The 24,777-nt window shown below is 41.1% G+C and overlaps 1 protein-coding gene across 3 annotated transcripts in view; it reads left to right on the top strand.

The window, feature by feature from the left end:
* SMPD3 (sphingomyelin phosphodiesterase 3) overlaps positions 1-24,777 on the top strand; it is a 102,052-nt gene that overhangs the window by 65,323 nt on the left and 11,952 nt on the right. For all 3 annotated transcript variants that reach the window (XM_053952635.1, XM_053952636.1, XM_053952637.1), the window contains 3 exons: positions 745-2,366; positions 14,307-14,382; positions 20,655-20,810. In XM_053952635.1, coding sequence (XP_053808610.1) covers positions 1,035-2,366; positions 14,307-14,382; positions 20,655-20,810 — 1,564 coding nt within the window. In that variant the 5' untranslated portion in view covers positions 745-1,034. The remainder of the gene's footprint in view (positions 1-744; positions 2,367-14,306; positions 14,383-20,654; positions 20,811-24,777) is intronic.

Raw genomic sequence — 24,777 nt, forward strand, 5'->3', positions numbered from 1 at the left:
TCCATGGAGCTTTTGCATTTTCTTCTGGTCTTTTATTTTAAAATAGGAGAAGTCAAATTGCCCTTATATTCTGCAACACTGCTGCACCTTTCACCAGGAAGGCTGTCAGCCTGGAAGTTGGAATATAAGGCTTGCAGTCTGTCCTCAGTTCACAGATCCAAACATGTTCTGTTTACCCTTGGCACTGCTGTAAACAAGAATCTTTCTGGTCTGCTGAGTGATTATGTAAATAGGGCTTTTATAAAGCATTTTAAGCACCCAGTAGAACAGAATAACTTCTTTAGAGTTTTTTCTTTTCTAATGGTAATTACATAATTGGATAGGTTTTAGGTTATTTTTTCCTATCTGATGTGTAGATGCCAGAGTCACTTTTTGAGCATTTTTACTGAAGGATCCTAAAAATCATCCAGGAAAACAAATCTGCCAGGCTTCCCCCTATTATCAACATCCCAAAATGCCTTTGGCACTGAGTAAATGCCAAGCATTTGTTATTTGGCACTTGACTTGTCCCTTATTTCTTTGAACTCAAACATGTTGCATAAAATTGGTGAAGTTATGCTGAGGTAATAATTGAAACAAAACAAAACCCCCCCCAAATCCTTCCCTGATCCAACCTTTCCAATTTCCATCTAAATGCACTATATGTAATAAGTCTTTAATTGTTGTGAGAAAAAATCAATCTGCTTTAAACTTCCAATAAATGTTACTTAAACTTCCAATATATTTTGTCTTTTGTTTCTGCAGGTTTCTGTTTTGCCTCTGGAGAGTTTCATTATGGCAGCCCCCAGTGAACAATGACATCCTTCGACAAATACAGATGCCAAAAAGCCAGACGAAAACAGTGGCCTTGTTTCATTTTTACTCCAACACAGTGAAATGGTGCTCTTAAAGTTTTATTATTGACTCTCACTGGAAAAAAACCCGATCTCCTGACCAGACCTTTTTTCCCCCAGCCCTCTCCCAGTGTTCTTATGGATGCTTGACACAGTGACATCATGTAGTAGGCCCTGAAGCGTTGTCATAACTGAGTTGCAATGGTTTTATACACTTCTCCATTTCCCAACAGCTTTCTGTCAGTTCTGCATTCTTTTTCCTGGGGCCTGATTTTCCCATGTTACTGGCTAGCAGACAGGCTCGTGGGCTCTTTTGTTCCAACCACCTATGAAAAACGTCAAAGAGCAGATGACCCATGCTATTTTCATGCACTCTGCATCATTATTACCACTCCCATCTACCTGGCACTCTTGGTGGCCTCTCTTCCTTTCGCTCTGATTGGCTTCTTGCTCTGGTCCCCGCTGCAGTCAGCCAGAAGGCCCTATATCTACTCCAGGCTGAAAGACAAGAACCACACCAATGGAGCCACACTGCTCACTGAATGGAAGGCTGCAGGGAGTGGGAAAAGCTTCTGCTTTGGCAGTGCCAATGTTTGCCTGCTGCCCGATTCTCTGGCAAGATTCAATAACGTTTTCAATACACAGGCCAGGGCTAAAGAGATTGGCAGGAGGATCCGAAATGGGGCGAGCAGGCCACAGATTAAAATATACATAGATTCTCCTACCAACACATCCATCAGTGCAGCCAGTTTCAGCAGCCTGGTCTCCCCCCAGGCTGGAGATAACCGTACTGTCAATGCTGGCATCAAAAGGACAACATCCATGGAGTACAAAGGAGACAATTGTGGCTCAAACAACGGCGAGGAGAACAGAGAAGATAAAGGTGGAAGCGGAGAGCCACACGAGGGAGAAGAAAACACTTGCATTGTCCGTATCAATGGAGAGGAGAACGGCCACATGTCAGACACAGAAACAGACACCGTCAATGGCCAGGCTCGTGCCAGTGGCCCAGCAGAGCCCTCACTGGAAGGTGATGCAGAGGTGTCAAAAACACCAAACCACAAACAGAAGGAAGGAGATTCTGGGAGTTTAGACAGCTGCTCTGCCTCACGAGAGTCCCTAGTCAAAGTCCGTGTTGGAGATGGTACAGTGGACCAAAGCACTGTCAACAACAAGCTCCTCTACAAAGCTTCAATCATGAAGAAGACTTCAGTGCGGAAAAAGAAACACACAGATGAGACCTTTGATCATGAGATCTCTGCTTTCTTCCCTGCCAACCTGGACTTTCTGTGCTTGCAGGAAGTGTTTGACAAAAGAGCTGCGGAGAAATTGAAAGAGCAGCTCCATCACTATTTTGAATACATCGTCTATGATGTTGGGGTCTACAGCTGCCATGGCTGCTGTAGCTTTAAGTTTGTGAACAGTGGTCTACTTTTTGCCAGCCGCTATCCTGTTATGGATGCTGCCTATCACTGTTACCCCAATGGAAGAGGAATGGACTCCTTGGCTTCCAAGGGAGCCTTGTTTCTCAAGGTAAGAGCCTTTTTGAAGCTGTAAGTATTGACTCTGTATATGTGGCAAAGTGGTAAAATTACATTATTTTCTCATTTCTTTAGACCTCAACAGAGGCAATATTAAGATTTAGATTTCCTGATATAACCGAATGGGTTATAGATACCATTTTTATGGGATTTGTAGCCTGAATTCTGTGTTAAAATGATGGATGTGTCTGAAACAATGAGGGACTTTTGAGGGAAGAACTCAAGTATAATTTCAAGACTCAAAATTTGAAGTGATTTTCATGATATTTTAATTTCTTTCTTTACAGAAATCTCTGCAAGAAAATGCATAAATTCTAAGCCTCATAGCATGAGTACAGTGCAATGAGCATCACTGTTGGAAACCAGCTTGTGCTCGTTGTGTGTTTGTCTGGCAATCAAAAGACAATCAAATGTCTAAATGTCAGTATAATAAAGCTGAAAGAATTGCAGTGAAATGTATGGCTACTCTGCTCTCTTGCTTGCAAAAGAATTAGTAAGGAGAGATATGAAGAATAAACAAGACAAACGTGCCTGGGACACTGGGGAACACAGGGCTTTTTTGCGTTATTAACACAGTTTACATAAATTAACTAATGGTAGAGAGAGCAGGAAGCCTGGGGTTGTATGACTGTAAATCATGAAAAGCAGAAAGTCTGCATTTGCTTTTCCAAGACCTAATGGCTGTTCATGCTTAACTCTTGGGAGTATCTGGCTGTGCTGTTTCTAACCTGGAAAGCAGGCTTTTCTAATTTGTGATTAATCAAGAAACAAAAATTTTTGCCAGAGATTCAAGTCTGTAGACTCAAACCTAGAAAGATCTGAAAATGTCTGGAATACTGAATTTTAGATTTTGTGATTTGGAATGGGTTTCACTAACTAAATCCTGAACTTCTTTTCTAACACTGGCAAAGTACATCAGATGCTCAAATTATTTTCTAGTCACAAGTCCTGAACAGAAGTCATTAACAGCCATTAAGGATATGGATTGTGAAAAAGGATCAGTGGGAGGTTTTGTACTCCATTTGTAGTTTTTAACCAAAGCAAAAACTTTTGGTACTATGACTTGTGTAAGAAAACACTCAAATATTAGAATTTTGGTTCTGATAATAGTTCAGTATTTCATGTACATTGACATAAACAAAAGCCAATCCCTATCTGAATACATGTTTCCAAAAACTGGGTCCAAGCTCTCTCTATGTTGCACTCCTATGTGTTTATAAACAGGAACAATTTATTTTTTATCACAAATTGCTGCAAACAAAAAATAAATATAGATCTTGTGCAGTATAAATATTTCTGGGGTTACAAAGACTACCCTTGAACATATGCATATATTGGGGATTAAGAGATTAAAACCAATCTGTTTTTAACTGCCCATTGCTGAGTCATTGATTTTCCACCCTGCTAGGCAGGCTGCAATGTCTCCATTTCTCTTGCAGAAAATTAAGCCTCTTTTCAAGATTCCACTGGGAAGATGAACTTAATTATGGATCCAAGTTGTTAAATAATGTTATAGTTGAGCAGGGAATAGAGGCCAATTATGATAAAGTTCCAAAGATGACTCCATTCTTTTAAATGTAACAGAGTTCTGCCCAGCCATAAGACTGTTTTTCCTCCTGTCTGTGTCATTCTGATATACTTTTTTTCATACCTAAAATATTTTTCATTCTGAGTTAAGTCTATCTTAACATGAATTTGCTTTCTCTCTTAATTGTACATTAAATGACCAATTGTGCATAGGTAATTTCTTTGATGACAGCAACAACATAGAGTAGGAATAATTATTTAATTTTGTCTTTGAAATAAAGTAGGTTTAGAGGCTGTTATTCTTGATGTGGTGTTTAGTCAGCAACTGGGTGGGTGTGGGCTCCAGAGACAAAAACTGCATGCAGTAAGTAAAAGCCTGGTTGCTTTTGAAGTCAGCAGGAATCAGTGCAGTAGCTTCAGAAGCCTCGAGCTGTTCCACTGGGCAGCAGGAAGCAGCAGGAAGAGGGTGTCAGAGCTCTGGGTGGCAGGCGTTGTTCTGGCCATCCCAAGATGTCTCTGCCATCCCAAGGGACAGCTTATCTCCCTGCTTCCAGGTCGGCCTTTTACTGGCCCTTACAGAATTTTGAATGTCCATAATACCAGCTAGTCCTACACAGAGTGTCTCTGGTTTTAAAGAAGGTAAGAGAGCCTTGCAGAACAGGAGTGTCCCAAGTGCTGCCCACTCCATAGGGGCATGGAGTTGAGCCTCTGTCCTATGCAAACCCTGGGGTTTTAAGTTCCTGACTCCTGTGGAATGCAGTGTTCCCATTTCTGAAGTAGAAAAGGCATCAATTGAGTTTTGTTTTGGAAAGATACTTGTGAATACTGTTCCCCTTGCACAGCTTCCATCTCTGAGTAAAGGAACAGTTGCCCTCTGTGCTGGTTAAAAGCCAAAAGTTGTGCAAAGCAATTGAGGGGAAAAGGCTCATATGTTTTGAAAATATGGATAAAGCCAGTTAATGTTTCCACTCATGGGGAGGATGAAGCCTTTATTCCAATTATTCTAAACTTTAAGAAACACCCAACATCTAAATTCAGAAGAATGTTCAGAGAAAGAATCTAATTATTTTTTAGTAAGTACGATTGTCTCCTTACTACAAATAGAACTGTTAGGGAGATAAAGATCTCAGAACTAAATATTTAAAGAAAGTTGAAATAATTTGAAAATTACAAAACTGCTTTGGGGGACTCTGACACAAAACAGATCCCTGCTGCCCTGGTACAAGTGTTTTGCACATTTTTTCATTTTAGAATGGGTTCTGCTTCCAGTGAATAAGAAATGATTTTCCATTGCCCTTGTCTTCCCTGCCCTGTCTTCACTATCTAGATTGTAAAGTTCATGTAGTGATTTGGAAGGATTTGAGAGATTTGCTTAGTCATACAAAATTATTTTACCTGAGAGACTTACAGAGCTCAAGGATTATTATTAGTAGCTGTAATAACAATCAGGTCTTACCTACAGCTTTTCATTCCTACGTCTCAGAGTGCATAATGAAGAAAGGTCAATATCTGCTTAATAGAAGGAGAAACTAAAGTACAGGAAGGTAAAGTGATTTGATTGTGGCTTAACACCTAGGGTGTCACAACAAAGGAGCCAAGTTGGAAGTAAATTACAGAGGCTTTTACCACAGTTTCATGCTACCTAACAGCTATCTGGAGACTCATGCAAAGGAAGTCTGCCTCTGTTCTCCTCCTAAGGATGTCTGCCACAAAAGGTGCTACTGCTGGCATTTTCCTGACAGAGATCAGACTGGTTTCTCCATTTGCAGAGGCTGGTTCTTTCCAGGTCAGATGAAAACATGAGGATGACGTACTTGTGAGGAGCCATTGTGTGAAGTCCATTTTCTGCAAAGAGGAATAATTTGCATTTGGCACTTGGAACTCTTCAAACTCTATCAGTGCTTTCTGTCTCCAATCTGAGGGTTTTATTGGGATGTAAGAAAAACACGATCACAGAAAAAAATAGCATATATGAAGGGGGGAAATGTCACATTCAAGTCACAGTTTCATGTCTGAAGTGTTAAACCATTGTTCCTAGTTGCCACTAAAGACTCAGAGGAGAAGTTAGCAAATACATAAATCAGCCAATCCATTTTCATACTTTGACAGTCTGGGCCCTTGGGAGACTCTGCCGAGACTCTCTGTTCTAGCGTGGCATTTCACATTAATTTAAAATGCCAAAGAGAAAGAGCCCTGGAGTCACTTTGTAGGTTTTATAACTTCCATTGTCTCTGCTGCTGCTCAGCTGCAGACAGAGGTGGGAAGTGGGCCTGGCACAGCCCCTGTGCTGGTGACTGGTGCTGAAAAGGCTTGGACGGGTGGCTGGTGGCTTGGGAAAGGTGGCTTGGACAGGTCTGTCTGGAGCGTGGTGCAGACTGCAGTGGTCTCAGCTCCTCTGCAGCTGCAGCTTTGGCACACACATGATGTTAATGCACTGCAGTTTTGATGGATTTAAAGGGAGTTATAAAATGCCCATCCTTTTCAGAAACTGGATGTTGATTTTACAAATCAGCATTGTCAAATCCAGTTTAAAAGGTGTCAATGAATGCTGAGTGGAAATTGTGTAATGCATCACCTATCTGTAATTTACTAGATGGTTTAAAAATGTCAACATCCCTCTTTAGACAGAGGATCTAGTGTGGGGCCTTGGTTTCCCTGTCCCAGGGATGCTGTGTAAGTTTTGGACAGTAGTGGAAAACAAAACTGGAAAGCATCCTTGACTTGACCTGGTGAGTTTGACCATATTTTTCCAGTGTAGCAATCTAATAAAAACTCACTTTTGCTGACAAATTTCACCTCTCTTATCCTTAAATTGTAATAGTTGTAAGAGTAATGTAAATCTAAGCTATCCAAGAGATGTAGATGCCCAGTCAGAGCAGAGAGGTGAGTGAAAGGGGCATCATTCTCAAAATGGCTCTTGACTGAGAGAGAGGCTTTGGAGGCTTCTTCCTCCCAGTGGGACTGGGAGATACAGAAGTATGGGGTGTAGAAGGCTGTGCTTCCTACTGCTCCTAGTAGGAAACTATTCTGGGTTTTGGCATCTGCCAAAAGAGTCAATTTTAGCAAAAATAAGAATTCTAAGTTAAAACAGAGTATGTGAGCATAATGCAAAACTGCAGTCGGATGTGGGAAGTTTGAACAGTTAATGGTATTCTTCAAAATCAAAAGGAAAAAGAATGCCTTGTGGATTTTTCTAGATTTCTGGAAGAAGTTGTGTTTAATTAATATTAATTCCTAAGGTTATTAACAGATTTACTTTTCAAATTCTCTGAAAATGAAGGCTGTTCTCAGGGAGTACAGTAATTGTGCAGAGAGCATGTTATTATTCATTGCTTAAAGGAAACCTAGCAACCTTTGCTCTGTGTGCAAAGCTCAACTTGTTTTCCAAAGAGCTGATATGGTGGTAACAGATGGTAGAAGGAGCAGCAGCTCTGATTGCAAAACTGTTTTGAAGTACATTTTTTACTGTTTTCTCCTCTCAAGGAGCCTGCTTTGTGTGAGAAAATGAGGGTTCCCTGAATTCACCTCTGTGATTCTCCTTTTTGATATTTCTGATGCAGATTCATTTCACTTGGGTCATTTAAGCTGCCCTTGCTGTCCCAAGCCAGCCCATGTGAGCTGTGCCTGGAGTGAAGGGGCAGCTGCTGCAGTTCCACGCTGGATTAAGGGGAAGATTTTGGACCTCAGGATTGCACAGGAAAGGGGAATGGCTCCTTTCTGACCCCAGTAAAAGAACACCTACAGTTTCCAGTGGTTAGATTTTCTTGTCCTTGATCAGTTGTCCAGTACCTACAGTTATCCCAAGATGTATAAAAGAAATGTGTAGTGCTGCTCATGAATTTGTTTAGATGACTCTAAAGCTGTGCCATTTAAGGCAGGAGGGTAACCTAAACATTTTCCACATGCTGAGTTTCTGCTGTAAAATGTTAATGCAGGAATTGGATGGAGCCCAATAAACTGAGACTTTTGAAAAAAAAGAACAAAAAAAAAAAAAAAAAGACTTTACCATGGTACTGTACCATGTTCCTTTACTTTGATATAATTAATGTTATTAATCATGGTCTTTTCTCCCTTCATTAATGGGGATAAATAACAACTGTTGTGCAGAATGAAATACAGATCTGAGAAAATGTGAGTTGTGGGCTTTGTCCTCTTCAGAAGAGGAAGAGCCCTTCATTTGTGGCACCAATTTACAGCCACTTTCCCTCATATATACGCTTAATGAAGCTTTGCCAAATAACAAATTCTCTGAGTCCGTGGAACAGTAATTGTTGCACATGGCAGGTGGGAAAAATAGGATTCTGAAATAATCAAGTGCAAATGTAGCTAGAAAGAATTGCAGAGCACCACACAATTTTGAGCTGACTTCTGTAATATTTTAAATTCCTTTAATATACTTTAAAACACATTTATTACAATAAATTAGGGATTTAACTAATTTTTCTTCTTTAGAAGCTGCTACATATTTCTGAAGGCAAAAGGCAGAGCTGTTAAAGGACGGAAAATAAGACAGATATTTTTGCACCATGTCTAAGCCAACCAAAAATACATCTTTCTTGGGAGCTATGACTAATCTAAGTCATCTCTGTGGGACAGGGATGTTTGAAGTGGGAATGGGAGTAGCTGCAATTTCTCCTTGGCATCTTCTCTTAACAGTAACAGGAATGAGGACTGGGACAGTTTTGCTGTTCCAGTTAGGTTCTTAATGCTGCCTCTCCTGCTTGTATTGGAAATTTGCTGAAATGGGAAAAAAGTCCAGGAGTGGTTGATACGATTTGGAAGATTACAGAAATGTTGTACTGGAAAGAAAACAAATTGTGTTTTCCATTTCTTTCTTTTCCCTTCCTCACTGTTAGCTCATTCTAATTGCATTGGATTACATAATGACATCCTCACTGCAGTGGAATAGGGAGGCACAGAGCACATCTCAGGGCACCAACCCCTCAGTGTGTGTGGAAATGCCACTCCTTGTGCATGTACACCTGCTTTATCCACAGCAACTCTGTTGAATCTCAGGCTCTTTTTAAAGGAGTTTCCCTTGAACCCACACAATATTGGCTACATATGGTGAAATGAATATTTCTGTGGGAGTAAGTCACTGTCACATCGACTGTAAATTCTGTTTCTATGCCCTGCACTTACTCTCTGTCTGAGGTGTTTTATGTCCAACACAAAGAGATACTCCAGGCCCCTGTGCAGATGATGTTCTTTACAAATGCCATGTTCGTCCTTGTGTTTTTAGGGAGAGAGGTTTTTTTTCCTCCCCAGAGCATGCAGAGGTTCTTTCAGCCTGGTTAGTTTTTTTCATAGTATGTCCATCATTAGTGTGGTTCCTGCCATGACTGTGAATTCATTTCCTGTAGAGTTCTGTACTTTGGTGATTTATCCTCTTCAGAAGAGCAATGCAGGGAGCAGTACTATGGTTACCTTTATTTCAGTGGCAAAATTGACACCTCCATGGTCACCTAAGTGGATGAAATGGAAGGTTTTGCTCATTTCCAGCCCAAGATGTGATTAAACTACACTGGTTGAGGCTGGAGCTGGGCTGTGGAGATCCCAATTTACCTGAAGAAGTCTCAGTGTTACTGGCAGGTTATTTACCTTTCCCAGCTCTGGCTTTATTGGCCTCATGGAGATTCTGGGCTGACAGATATTGTGAAGAACTTTTTCCATGAGTATGCCAAAATTTTAGCTCTTGTCTGGTTTGCATACCAGGATTTGCTCCCCCTGAAGGGAGAGGCAATCACATATGCTTGGACTTGTATGTAAATAACTCCTTTGTTTTGGAGGGTACACATTTAAGAAACTATTTTATTTTTGAATGGCTCCCTCCTGGCAATGTGAAGCTTCTAGAAAATGTCACTAAAGATTCAGTTCTCCTCATAACAAACGTTTTGGGTTCATGTACCATTGGTCAGTATTTGAGACTCGAGGTTGGTTCTTTAATCAAGTGAGATTTCACATGCACAATTCAAATTTTTAATCATTAAATAGCATTTCCTTCAAAACATTTGATGATTTACTAACACAGCAATGACCTGTCTGAAACTGCTTTTCAAGGTGGTAAAGAAATGCCCCAGTACTGAAGTAACATTCTCATGGGTTTTGTTTAAGTAACTGTTGATGCTTTTCTTGACATCCAGATGTGATAGAATTGTTTTGCACTGCTGGAACAGATGTGTGTAAATATAAACTCTTAAGAGACAAGGTATTTGTCAAGTTTGCAGCTTTGTATACTTACTGTGCTAGCATATGGGAAACATGAGATGTGCAAGATTTTCCAGTTAGCCCAGGAAATTCCCATGATAGTAAGCAGTGTGATTAGATTTCAAGTTATTTTCCCTTGCTGTAGCTCTAAAATTTCAGTTCTTGCTACCCATTAGGTTTTTTCCCTGTTAACAAGAATCTTTCTGCCATAACCTTGCTGCCTTGATTTCTTTCATGAGCCATTCATTACCTGATACCAGTCTCAGTGGAGGACAGACCATTCCTCAGTCACGTAGGACAAGGTTTTGCAAAACAATTCTAGGAATATCCCCAGTCTTGCACAGCACAGTCCCAGCGTGGTGTCTCCAACAGATTGTACTAATGTGCTGTGGCATTGAGATGAAATATTTTAATAAAATGTACTTGATGTCAAGTACTTTTGTGTGCTTGACACAGCCAGTACTTGGAAAACAAAAATTCAGATCGGTCAGTTTTGCACTTACTTATTTCATTTGCAGGTAGGGGACAAATAGAATTATGCAGCAGCAGAAAATGGCATTTTGGATTCCAAACACACCCTTAGTAGGATTTCCCCCTTAAGGGAAAAATTCTCTTTCCCATCTATAATGAGCTTTTTTTGCCCCCCTCTGAAGAGCATGCAAAATGTAATGGTCAGTGGTGTAATAGGGATCTGAATCCACTCTTAGCTTCTCAATGTTTGACTAATTAGATTATTGCAAATCTAGTGAGAATTAGAATAAATTTTGCATATATCAGCATAATTGTGAAAAAGGGTAATTTTTTATGTGAAAATTATATAACTGGACACTTTATTAAACCACAAATAGGTTCTGTCAGTTTTAATTTTACCTCTAGAGTTTAACAGGTTATCATATACCTTATTTTCTCCTGTGATAATTTTAAAATAAATATTTTAAAATAAATATTATAAAATATATTTTATTAAAATTATAAATATAATTTTAAAATAAATATTTTAAAACATTGGGACCTTATATTTAGATATTTTCTTCCTGTACGTTTCCATACACAAAGAGGAATGGTTAATGGCACAAGCAAGACTGTATGATGGTTTTCAGAAAGCAGAGCCTGAAGTAGGTCCCTGCAGAAGGACAATTAAATAAATGTGTTATTGACACACAGCTACCAATGTAGAGCAGCTGAGGTGAGCTAAAGTCAGGCTTATGGTGACAGAGCCACTCTGGCTTATTTGTCTGCATATATTTTCTTTGTAAGTGTGACTGTGGATGTTTCTTCTGTGTTAAGCAGCTAAAATGATATTTGTGAAGTGCTGACTTGGTGTGGTGGAAGCAGAGCCTTCCTGCCAAGGTCCACGTTGGAGGCTGGGCTGAAGGCTCAGCGTTGTCCTCCTGCCACGTCGCTGCCTCAGCCCAGTCAGCACCATCCAATACAGCCTGGAAAATGCAACATCTGAAATAGCTCCTTGGCCACACAAAAGAATGTTTTCATGTAGAATTATAGGGCTTGTAGTATTTCAGAGGTCAAGTAGGTTTCCTGTCTGCACAGCCCACAGTCCATTTCCATCTGTGAAATACCAAATTAGACTGAATAAAAAGACTTTTCTTACTATTTTACTTCAGGTTGTATTTAATACAGTAATGCCTCTACTGTATCAGGGAACTGACCAGGAGGATGCAAGGGTATTTATTTACTCTTCTAGTAGTTGTCACAAATATTTGCCTCCATTATGATTATACACCAAATATACTCAGTTTAGTGGTTGCCATCAGTACTGCCTCTCAAAAGAAACTACAAGCCCTTAAAAGTCAAAAAAGCTGGAGGAAATGGGATATCTGGGAGACAAACTGCTTTGGATGCACTTCCATGCTGGCACTTTCCAAGGAAATCCTAATTATGTCAATGTCGTCAGCTCTTGCTTTTGAGCTGTATTTTTAATTAGCAGTGTTTATGGAAGCCCCTCTCCCTTCCCCGTGGGACTGTGTGTGCCAGCAGAGCCCTGGGGCACCGTCCCCGTGGGCATTGCTGTGCTCAGCCCCTCCACAAGCACAGCCAGGCTTCATCCTGGGCCATTTCTTACAATTCTTTGAGAGCAGAAGATCCTGAGTCCATCTCAGCACAGATCTGTGCACACAGGCACACTGAACAATACACATTTATTCATGATTAATGGAAATTAGGACAATCCTATGCACAAGTTGGTTGAGGAGTACAGGGCCTTGTCAGGCACTCCACTAAGGCTGCACAGGAAATTCTAAAGCCAGTTTGAGCTGACTCTTTATCTCAGCTGGGATATAATTTATGTTTGGATGTTCAGCTTTTACAATTAAATCTTTTCTGCTTTTTGAATAGAAACACTGGAATGATTCCATCTTATTTAGTCAATAAGGGGCTTGATTATAAGGAGCACATTCCTGCTCTAAGGCAGAGCACTTTTGTGCAGTATTCTCCTTGATATTGAAAGTTGTGTGACATCTACACTTGTCCTCTGCTGCAGGAAAACACTGCACATTTGCAAAAAAGTGGAGACTTTTTATAGTTTAGGGGGTTTTAATAGTGTTGAAGAGAAACCCTGATTTTGAATTACTAAGTTTGGAAGATATGGTTCATTCACATGCCTGTCCTAGACAGCAGAGGAAATAAACTGTTTTCCAGTTTTCTACTGGAATGGCTTATGTTGCATAGAAAGCTGGGGAGAAAGCTCCTTATGATTCAGCAGTGAGACTGAGATGCTCAGGCAGGAGGGAGAGGTGTGTGCAGTGCAGCTCCTGCAGCAGGCCCTGACAGCCATCCAGCACAGCTGCCCATCCTCTGGGACTGAGCAATCTTGGGAGTTCAGGAGAATCTCCTCCTCTGAGGTGGAGGCACCAGTGATTGCCTGTGTTTGCCTTGGCTGCCTCTGCCTCCCTGAAGCAGCTATGCTGAATGGGAACAGCAATAAGGACACCATCAATATCCATTTATAAAACTGTCTAAAAAACAGACTGAGGACAGAATAATGCCAGTTGTTTATTACCTACTCCCCTGGCTGGCACAAACCCTCAAAGTTAACAAGGCATTGTTAAGTACAAATGACTTCTAAATTCACTTATTGCAAAGCTGCCTTTTCAGTTATAAAATATATCAGCTGGTTCCTGAATAGCTGAAAAGCAAGAAAACCAACCAAGCTGACAAAATTGTGTCCCTATGAAATGGAGCGCTGCTTGTTATTTAGAGGTGTCAGATAAAATTTGAGCCTAGCCTTGTGAAGTAAAGTCATCTGTGGTGGTGCTTTCAGAGCCCTTGGTACAACTTTCCTTTGTGGGCATTTTCTTTTATTCATGCAGTGTTGCCACATAAACTGTCAACAAGAAAACCATAGACTCAAACTAGTTTCTTGCTACAATCCAAAACTTATCCACTTATCACTGGGAATTCTGATTTGCAGCTAAGTCCTGAACTGCCAAAATTCTCAATATAGTTGAAAACCTAAACCAGAACTTGATTTTAAGTTGCTTGTGTGTCTACCTGCAAGTACATTTTTAAAGGATTGTAGCTTAAGATATAGATGAGGAATTATATTACATTCCAGCTTCCCTGGAAGCCCTTCTTCTTCTGTGTGTAAGAACAGGATTCCATACAGTGTTTTTTATCTGCTTGACAGGCATGGGGGCTGCTGCTGTGAGCTGGAGGATGCAAACACTGCTGAGGCACACCAAGGCCCCCAGCACCTTTGCAGAAGAGTGTAAAAAATCCATCAAAATCCAAAACTTACTGTGGAATGGAGAAAACATGATCAAACCCAATATTTATTTAATATTTCATCCTTTTCCTTGGTATATTTCCTTTTACATTCTAGTCATACACAGGCAGCAAGAACCAGGCTGCTGGTAATACAGGCTCATAAGGCACTTGAGTGGTGGGCCTGAATTGTGCACAGGAATGAAAGCTGGGACAGGGAACCAGTGGGATTGCAAAAACAGGAGAAAGTAACATTTTTTAATGTGTTGCAGATCAAAATCAAAACACTCCAAAGGGTCAGTGTGCTGGCCACAAGCCCCAGTAAGATCAGTAAGCCTCAGTGTGTGTCTCTGGTAGTTTTTCTGGTTTCAAATTAGAGTTGTCTGGAAAGAATGGTAAAAAAGGCTGCACAGATGGGCTTGGAAGTAGAGTTGTATGAGCTCTTCCATTAATCACCTTTTTATTTCTTCCCTTCCAGGTGCAAGTGGGAAGTACACCTCAGGACCAAAGAATTGTGGGATACATTTCCTGCACTCACTTGCAAGCTATTGCAGGTACTGTCCTAAGATTCATATCTTTGTCACTATTTTCAGGCCTGTGATAGTAATTTTGTGCACAAGAGCAACAGTGCAAAGAAGGGCAGACAAGTATCCCCAGCCTATCACATCTTCAGTCTCAGAGTAATTATCATGGGGCAAAAACTATTCCTTGGAAACTTCTCTTTGCTCCCTTTTAACCAAATACTGGTATTTTAGAAATACATTAGTATCATTGTTACTCAACAGCATTTAACAACCCATACTGTGAGTATCAGCATATAAACAAAAATTTCTTTGTACATAACTGGGGGATAATCAGAAGTTACATGTTGGGACAGTAATTCTAGCTGCTGATTTCTGGTGGAAAAAGCCAACATTCTCTGGCTTTTGACCTGCAACTTCATCCATAAATGACTACCAAGTTAATATACTCACTGGAAAATTCTCTTGGTCGTATGTTTAAAAGCAGCTCTGAACTTAGAGTAGGTGTAGTTATAAAAAACAAGTCTGCAGACCTTTACTTTGTTTAGCCAGAGTGTTGGATACCCTTCCTTCATTTAATGTGGCTGTGATTCTTGTGCTGCTGGGAGCAGGACAGCCCTGTCAGAGTGGCTGCTGCCAGCCCACGTGCTGGGACCGAGGCGAGCCAGGGCTGCAGGTGCTGCCGGAGCTGCGAACCCGCGTGCTGAGCGCGTGGGGCTGCTCTGCCTCCTTCCCTGCCTCAGCCACACACGGCCCTGGGAACAAACCTGCCGGTCCCTCAAGTCCATTAGAGACACTGGATGGTTCTAAAAAAGATTAATGAATTTTTCAGCTACTTTTTAACAATGTAACATCCTTCTCTGCTTTTCTATTTTTAACTTACGGTAATGTACTGTGAGATTGCTGAGATTTATTGCTGTTCCAGTTTAGTTTAGTTTTTTGGGTTTTGTTTCTAGTTTTCAGTCCTGTTCCTTTTTACTACCTAGTCCTGTATTCTCAGTTAGTCCTTGATAACAACATTGTGAAATCCCTAAAATATTAAAGGGGAAGAGGGGGGAGGGAAGAAGAAAGGGGAAGTAATGTTCTATTTTCAAAGTCAACCTAAAGTTTGTTCAAGGGTACAACACAACCTTTTATTTTCCTGCTTTGTATTTTTAGGCAAACTACAGTCAACTAGAGCAGACAATGATTTAAGAGTCTGTCCCTAGATATATCGTATTTGTTTATGTAATGAAATGGAAAACTAAAGTTCATAAGTTCGGCAGAGCTGTGCTTTCTGATTTGCATCATTTGATTCACAACATTCATGCATTAAACAAATTATCCAAAACCCCAGTTTAACGATGTAAAGATGAGTATCTGTAAAAACAAGCAGTGTTTAAAAGGTCAGCCATTTAAATCATTTTGTCACATGTGGCTGAGTGCAACCTGGTTTCCCTTCTAGGATACGTAAACTTACACTTGACAGTTCTGATACTTACATAAGTATAAAGTGAAATTATCCAACTGCTTATGATCAGAGACCAGCTACTAATGCTTTTCTCAAGGTATGTGCTGGCTCAACTCTGCTCTGAGCAATTAATATTTGTTCAGACCTGACCCTCAACTTTTTCAAGAAACTTTAGAATTAGATGTAGCTTTTCCTCTCAAGTCTTTGCCTGGTACTGGTTGCTGCTATGAAGAAGCTCTTTATTTCCATTGTGGAAATAGCTGCATTTCAGTGACAAATGAAAGGATCCTTTAATGAGATTTCATGTAATTATTTTGCAGGGCTCTTAATTTCACATGGTTCTTTTATGTCTGTTGATTAGTCAGTGATTAATGTTCTGGACAGGTTTTGCTGCTTTGAATCCACCCACATCCCGAGTCCCGTTGAGTCACAGCTCTCAGACACCCCACCAAGCCATCAGTACAGAGTTAGCCTCAAGCTACTCCAGCCCCACCTGAAGTGATGTAGCCTGCTGGATGCTGGCTCATAACCTGCTCACATCCCTGTTCTGCATTTAGTGTGACTGTAGCCACTGGCAGCCCAGCTGCTGGGAGCCCACACTTCTCTAGCCTGTTTCAGGCTCCCAAGCCTACACAGAGCTGAAGCAGAACTGAGAAAGCTCTCAGTGTTTGAAACTGTGGTGGTACAATTAGGAGTAGCTCCAGTGCTGAGCATCCTTAGGCAGTGATTCCACAGCTGTTGCTGAAGTAGCAGACCTTTGTGTCCCCAGCAGGGCAGCCTGTCCTTCCCCTCCTCTCAGCTGTGCTGCCCCAGCTGTCATAGGCTGTGCTGTACTTGCCTGGGGACCTGACCCAGCTGAGAAGGAGCCCAGCAGAATAAAAGGGGACTTTGGGTTTTGTTCTTACCTTGGTTTATTTTATTTCCTCAGTCTACCCTGGATTAAGTGTTACAAGTGCAGGGGTCTGCACACAGTCAGGTGTGACACAGCCTGTCTCACAGTTAGCTGAAGCCTTTGGTTTGTGACTTGGAAACTATTTTTCCTTGTGATTCGGCTTTACATCCTGCACTTTGCAATTTTTTTTTGCTCTTCTTCCCCAGGTTCCCTGCCAATATATGCCATACTGCACTGCCTCACTAGATCCTTTAATTTCCAGTGACTAGGCCTGTATGTGCTTTGTCCCACAACCATAATGCTCCTTCCAATGTCTTTCAGAGTAGGATAGAACAGTCAGTGTATAATTCTTGCCTGAGTTCTAACTGAAGCCAGGGTTTCACTCAAGTGTTTCCAAAGTGAATGGAAAGGGCAAGTATGATTATTCTACAATGAACAAAGGTGAAGTATTTATTTATGCTGGCTGAAGTTTCCCATATTACCCTTTCATCCTTCTACAAAATTTGAAGCTGAAAGGAGCTTTCAGAGAATTCAGAAATGCTGGCTGCAGGAACCCGTCACGACACAATTACGTGCATTTTTCTAGGCCAGTTACTGAAGAAAAGAGTGCAGAGCAATTAGCAGAAATCTGTATTCTTTGGCTAATCCCTGGTGGCAGTCAGACCACTGATTCTATCTGAATGTTTAAGAAGTTGAACCTTTGCTGGGAGTTATTACCTAGTTCTCTTCTGTTAGTATTTACTGAACTGTCTGTTTCCCTGAGTGTGCTGGATGCAACTTTGGATTCTCTTCTACTTGGGTGCCTGATGAGTTCACTTATCTTCATCTCCAAAGTTATTGATCATTGGGAGCTGCTGAGACTGGGGTCTGAGTAGTGACTTTTGCATGTGGATACATGCAGTACCTGTTGAGAGCTGCAGTGAGATATAAATCTCAGAAAACAATTACATTCAAGTCATTCATTAGAGGGATTCATTAGAGAGATCCCATCTTGTGTCCTGGAAGTGTAGCTGACAATATGCCCCTGCTCCCAGCAGTGCCCTGAAGAGCAATTACTTCTGTGACCTCTAGTGGGGATAGTCAGGGATGCTGGGCTGTCACAAGTCCACACCTGGCTAAAGACAGATGGAAGTCATGTTCCCAGAGCTCCAAGGTTTACCTGTGAGCCCTGAGGTTAAAAGCTGTCCAGGGCTGTTACAAAGGCTCAGCATCCTCAGAGAGACGTGTATGTCACTACGCAGGTAGTGCTTTTCTAGTAACAACAATGCATCTTATCAGACACAACATCATTTTGCCTGTGTGTCTCTTGTCATTCTCAAGATTTTTCTATTGGAAAATTTTACCTTTTTGTGTTTCAGTTAAGTGGGTTTGCTGTATTTTTCATGCTGATCTGGGACGGGTTGCTGCCTGAGTTCTATGCCCATGTGGTAATGGGCCTGTTATTTTATTTCTCATTTGGTGAAGCCATGCCAGATGGATAATTCACAGAAAATGAGTGAAACATTCCTGGCCATTCAGGAATGTAAAAGCACATCTTAAAAAATGAAGCAATTTATGTAATTGGAACTTTGTGGGGAATGAGATTTTACTGCATTCTTGTCAACAAGCACCATGCTTAAAAGTTCCTTATGGGGAAACAGTGACAGGTCAGAAAAAGTACAGCCTAGGGAGAGGAGACAGGAGAGGAAGATTCAGATGCTGCAAAAGGAGTACAGTCCATGAATTTGAATGAGCTTCACCAGGAAAGAGAAAGCTGGGACAGCTTCAGGAGGAGAAAGCTCTTGTCCAAGTGTAAATACCTGATGGGAGGGTGCAAGGAGCATGGAGGCAGCCTCTCCTCACTGGGACAAGAGGCACTGGGCACAAACTGAAATGCCATTTAAACACAGGAAAATGCATTTTATTGCAAGGATGACAAAGTTCCACAACAGGCTACCCAGAGGTTATAGAGCCTCCAACTATAGAGATTTTCAAAACCTGACTGGACATGGTCCTGAACAACCTGCTGTAGGCAATCCCTGCTGGGCAGAAGGGTTGGACTGGATGAGGACCCTTTCACAAGCTCACACATTCCATGAATCTGTCATTTCTCCCCTATCTTTAGCCAAGCAGGAAGGATCTGTTAGTCACGCACACCTTTTGTAGTGAGTGTCACCTGCTCCAGGCTCCATTTATTCCACATGACCTATTTCCTGTGCTTTTGTTTAGCTCCATCTTCACTGTGGGGCTTTCTTGTGCTGTCATTGCAGGGGCTTTCCCAAGCTATGAGAGTAGGGTACAATGGGAACCTGAGGTGCAAGTAATTAGAAACTGTAGGTTAGGGAATAGATCTGGAAAGCACATCTGCTTTTATATTACAGCCCAGCTAGTAAAGGTTTGTTAGCAGTAACATAAACAGAAGAAATAAATCAGTTTCTTTGCTGTTGGAATTACCAGCCTGAAGAGATGAGTCAGTGTCAGAACCTACTTAAAACCTTCTTTACCTAGTCATGTTTTTTTCAATATATCTTTTAATTATTTAGCATAGTATCAAATAATCCTTGGTTGAACATTTCTGATTCTGTTTATATTTAATTGTTGCTTTAACATCTTCCTGCTCATCCCTGCCTCAAGATGGTGTTGTGATTCCAGCCTTTCACAGGGTAATAGTGGCAGGAAGGTGAAGCCCTAGTGGCTGGAACCTGTGTGTGCTAATGCAGTGACAGTGCTAATGTTGCAGAGCTCACTTTTTAAGAGTCTCTAAAGAGTCCTGGTGACAGCTGCAATTGAGATGAGTGATTAATAAATTGTGAGGGTACAGACTTAAATATTCACCATCTCCACAGTGGCCTCTGAAAGAAGGTTTGGACATACACAACTAAACAGGTTTTACAAAGTAGTAAATGATGTCAAAGTAAAATTCTACTCAGACTAAGTAATTTTGGGCTTGCTGTTTTTGCTTCTGATTCCAGCATTTGAAAACAAATTTTTATTTTGAAGAAAAGCAATGTTGTTCTGACTTGATATACCCTTAAAAGTCTGAAACAAGCAAAATTGTAGCTATTAACTCTAGGGACAGTGAAAAAAAAAAAAACAAAAGGAAAGACAATATGGTAAAGAATTGTTTCTAGAATGTATCTTTCTGCTCCTTTGTCCACATCAAAATGATTTGCTGTAATCATTGTAAGAGAGAGACAATAATAATTTCTTGTTAGACTTCATGTCACTTGATGTGCTTGAAGTTAAGTGTGGTTAGTTGCTGTAATTAAAGAGCTGGTTTGTGTGTCAGATGGTTCCATTTGGCAACCAATCAATCTCAACCCTTCCATGCAGAACAAGGCACATGCTGGTGTAACTCCCCGGAACTGGTGAAAAGAATCCTGTTCTTCATTTCTGGATTTCTGCCTACCTAAACCTGTTTCCAACATGTACCTTTAAAAATATGAAAAAACTTCCAGTTTAGGCATCCTTCTCTTGATCATAAATAGAACCCTTCCTTAGATGGACTACTACAGTATAAGTAAGATGAATGTACCATTGATGTGTATTTACTATTTACACTTGGAAGCTATTCCTTTTTAAAAATTAGAAAGCAAAGCAAGATCAAGTGATTTACCAGAGATCATACTGTCTAGTTCTGTCTGAAGTAGGATTTTAACTCTGAATTCCTGATTATAGATGTAGTGCAGCAGATTCTCCTACGACAAGAAACATCATTGTTTTGGGTGGTTGTCTGCAGCACAGGGAACTTGTCCTCTCATTTCTTCAGACGTGCCTGGTTCCCGAAGGAGATACTTAAAATCACCAAAAAGTGTGAGTCCTAACAGGCTCAGCACGACGAGTGCACTTCTGGCCACACCATTTCTTATCTTGCAGCCTTTTTCTCAGGATGTCTGCCAATAGCTCAGCAACTCATATGTGGCTGAGTAACATTCTAACAGGAGGTCTTACTCCTTGTTTTGGTTGGTTGTTTGTTTGCTACAGGAGACACAACTGTTCGATGTGAGCAACTGGATATGCTTCAAGATTGGCTGTCTGAATTCAGAAAATCTACCTCCTCCTCCAGTACAGCCAATCCAGAGGAGCTGGTGGCTTTTGATGTACTCTGTGGAGATCTCAACTTTGATAACTGCTCCTCTGGTAAGACAAGGTTTGCATTTTCCTGGTGTCTACCAGTCCTCAAAAGGAATAGGAATGTTCTTGATCCCTGTGGGTTATAGCAGTATATGACTGTATACTAAATTGCGACTGGCTTTTGCTAGGAAAAACTTAATTGCTGCAGACACTTCTAAAATAGGTATGAGCTTTGAGTGTGAGCTACTCCCTTTGGCTCATCCCATGAGCTCTGTGGAATTATTAAGCATGATGGGTTTTAAGGCACAAAGAGCAATAATTTGTGACTTGCGGTAGCAATAATGAGGACAGATCCAGTGGTTTACCTTTACTTGAATTAGGTAGACATTTACTGTTCAACAGTTTTAGTTACTGATGAGAGACATGTATGGGATTTTTGTGGAGAAAAAGTAGTAAATTAATGCAGTTAAAAATAATATGGTAGTACATATATACAAACATAGAAGACTACAGAGAGAATTCAACTTTGCTGAATCAGTCTTGGAAAAAAATTAACTGATGCTATGTACTTTTGAATTTTTTTTTAAGAAATTTGTTCTTTTAATTGGATGCTGATGGTACTAGAAAAAGAAATCCACAAAACCATAATTAATGGGTGGTGAGCTCACAGAGATGGAAGCTTTTTCCAAACATAAATATTATGCAGTGTAACAGTTAAATTGCCAGTGTGGAGTGCAGAGTGTTGTGTCTGTGTATCCCTTGTGCCTCCCTGCTCTGTCCTGGCACATGGCTCAGAGGCTGGGGCTGAGGGGCCACCACTGAAATGCTGCACACAGAGAGCACGGGGCAGGCACAGGGAGGGGCTCATCCCAGGGACACTGCCCAGGGCAGCTCAGGCTGCAGCACCCAAGGTGGGATCCAGCAATTCAGATCAGGGTTTGTGGATGAACAGGTGAATTGGACAACAGCACCCAGGGGATTCTGCAGCTTTTATAAGTCTCAGGTTACTGAGATAGAGAGCAACAACTGTACCAGAAGCAATTTTAACAAAAAGCATTGTCTGAGCTAACCCCCCCCCCCAGACTGTAATCTCATTACTTGTATCAGACACTTGAAATGGAGTATTTTAGCAAAGTTTGGTAGAAAAGACCACCAGCTCAAACCCCAGCCCTTCTGTCACTCGTTTCCAGCTCTTATGTACAAACAGTAAATCCATCACAACTTAGGCTCCACAGTAAACTCGGAATGGTCCCAGTGCTGGCCCGTGCTCTCACTGGTGAGGGGAGCAGTGAGTGGCAATGGCTACAGAATGCTGGAGTCAGACACTTCTTAGGGTGAAGAATAATGCAGCAGTGGTAGTGAGGTTTTGAGGGAATAGAGGAAGGAAATGGTCAAGAAGAGCTCTGAATCTGCCCAAGCTGCCACACAGGCCGGGGAGCTGCAGCAGCGCCAGGCAAGGCAGGCTGGGGATGCAGCCAGACACATCTGCTGTGATCTGACCATTCTCTTGCTCTGTTGTTGGCTGGATGGAGTGGCCTGGAGGCAAAGGTGTCCATCAAGGAAATAAACAAGCTGCTGCAAACTGAATGGGAGACTGCCCAGTCAGAGCACAAATGGAGAGTGAATGGGCTCTGCAGCACGAGGAGAGAGAGATGGGAGTGAAACTGTGAGGCAGAACATATGGTCAGGACTCTCCACCTGAGAAGTGTTGGCACTCTACCCAAGATCTTTCACAAGAAGCACAGACCATAATTAATGCAATTCTGAGCTGTCTTTTTAATGAAAAAGCAAAAATAACAATTTGCTTTTGGAAATAATAGTTGTAAATGTTGCAACTACTGCTAAAGAGAATTGAAAAAGGGGTTATAAAAATTAATTTTCATCTTTGCTATCTCTGACACTTATTTACATCACCCTCCCCTTTAAAATGTACCCAGCCTGGAAACTGGAATTAAGCTGGCTATTTATTTTTCTTTATTTTCAGATTGCTTTCTTTCCATATGTACTAAGCAAGATTAATGCAATGTTTTAAAGTCCTCTCCTCCCTTTTCACATTACTCATTGTTTTAGGGACATTTGCTAGCATTATAGTTAATTGAGTATCTTAAGTTTTTTTAAAGCAATAATCAGCTTCCTGTAATTCTCTTTGTGATTTTCTGTATCCTTTCCCACTCCACAAACTGATGCAACAGCTAATTAATGTTTCAGTGAATATCAAGCTTCTATTCTTAGTTATAGTGACAGTACAGTTTTCAAAGATCTTTAGGTCCATGAATGACCTTATGCTTATGACAGATTTTCTGGAACTCAGTTTTCCCCTCCAGCTTTACAGAACATTATGGCAACATTTGTACAGGGAATTCACACTTAGTGGGAATGTTATCAGAAAGTTCCTTACTGTCATGTTGCTTTGGACTGACTTATGTAAAAGTCTATTACGTTTTTAAACCTTTTAGCATAAGAAAAAAAGCCTTCCAATCAGATGGGCAAAGTTTTGTGTCATCAGCTGTGACTTGTCATGGTCCCACTGTTGTAAATTAATATTTTTTAATCTATCTTGGTTTTGAAGGAGATTCTGTAGACGTATGATACAACAAGGGAAAACTTGGAGAAATGAAAAATGGCAAAGATTTCATCTTCTGCTTTTCCGTAAACAAACCGACTGGCTGCTCAGACAGAAAGAGCAATTCTCTGTGTTGCCCACGTGGCAGAACTTAGGGAGGGTCAGTCTTCCAATCATCTGCTACAACTCCAGGATTCCCTGAAAAATTAGTTTTTCAATCTCCTTGCAGTTCTGGGCATGTTCTCAAGACTGAGAGCTAGCTGGAAAGATGTAATGAGACAGATGAACTGTCAGTCAGCTGTACTAAAGACTCTGAATAACAAAATGGCAAACGAGCTGACAGCTGTGAGCACAGCACTGCTTCACTCCAGCTTTTTGTTCAGCAGGGAGATCAGCAGCTCCTTCCTTGGCAAGACCAGCATTTTACACAAGGAGATTTGATGTGATCCTTGATGTGTGAGCTGGGCTCTGTCTAAGAGACACAGCTCACAGTTCAGAGTTTTGTTTTGGACTTTATTTCTCATTTTCACACATGCTCTTGGCATAGACAGGGACAAATACAACAGCAGCAGCAGCAGCTCCAAAATGAGGTGAATATTCTCCCAAGAGAGAGCCTTCAAGTGTTGCTAAGATGTTTTAGCCTTGTAAAAGCTGTAAGTGCTGTGAGGAAGTTTTCAGGAGCTGTTTGCAGTTTCTTTGCCATTTAACAAAGGCAAATGTAGCCATGGGCACTTTCAGGTTCCAGTTTCTTTCCCAGCTATGGTGATTGTGTTGATAAGCAGCACACACAGAACTGGAACCTGCTGGTTTGCTCAGGTGTATGCAGTTTTGTGGGATTTCTTACCAAGTGATCCTGGGAGCTTGATGTACACTTTCAATGCAAGGAGCACTGTAGCAACTAGAAAGAATTCAATTTAAAGTTTGATAGTCATGCTGATTATGTTTAGAATGCTTTTAATGTTGTAGATAACATCCCAAGCAAATGATCAATTGCCTGTCCTTTCTCTGATCTGTCATAACTTGGAAAACATTCAGTCAGTGAATTCTTCTGGAGCAAAGAAAGCCTAAGGTTTTATCTTCAAACTAAGTGAGATGTGTAAATAAGCCCACAAGCAGGCATTTCCTTTGCCATTGGGAAGCCAGCCCAGCCCTCCTCTGGGTGTTCTATCTCAACAAGAGTTTTGTACTGTGTAAGCAAACAATGGCACTGGCAGAGGGAGGAGGTACACTGAAAAACTTTCACTTCAGCTTAGAGCTGAAAACTACCAAAAATATCTTCCACTGAAGACTTTAAGAAAGCATAGGAAAGCCCTGTTAATAGCAAGCATTTGCTGGAATTTCTGACAGAGGCAAGATCCTGCTGTGCAGTAAAGCTGTGGCTGAAGTGACTCAAATCTAACCTATGCATTTAGGATTCTCCTACTGAAGAAAAAAGAGGGCTTGGTGTTGCTCTTGTGGCACAACACAGAG

This window comes from Vidua chalybeata, chromosome 11, assembly GCF_026979565.1.
Source record: "Vidua chalybeata isolate OUT-0048 chromosome 11, bVidCha1 merged haplotype, whole genome shotgun sequence".
In the NCBI taxonomy this organism is placed as follows: Eukaryota; Metazoa; Chordata; class Aves; order Passeriformes; family Viduidae; genus Vidua; species Vidua chalybeata.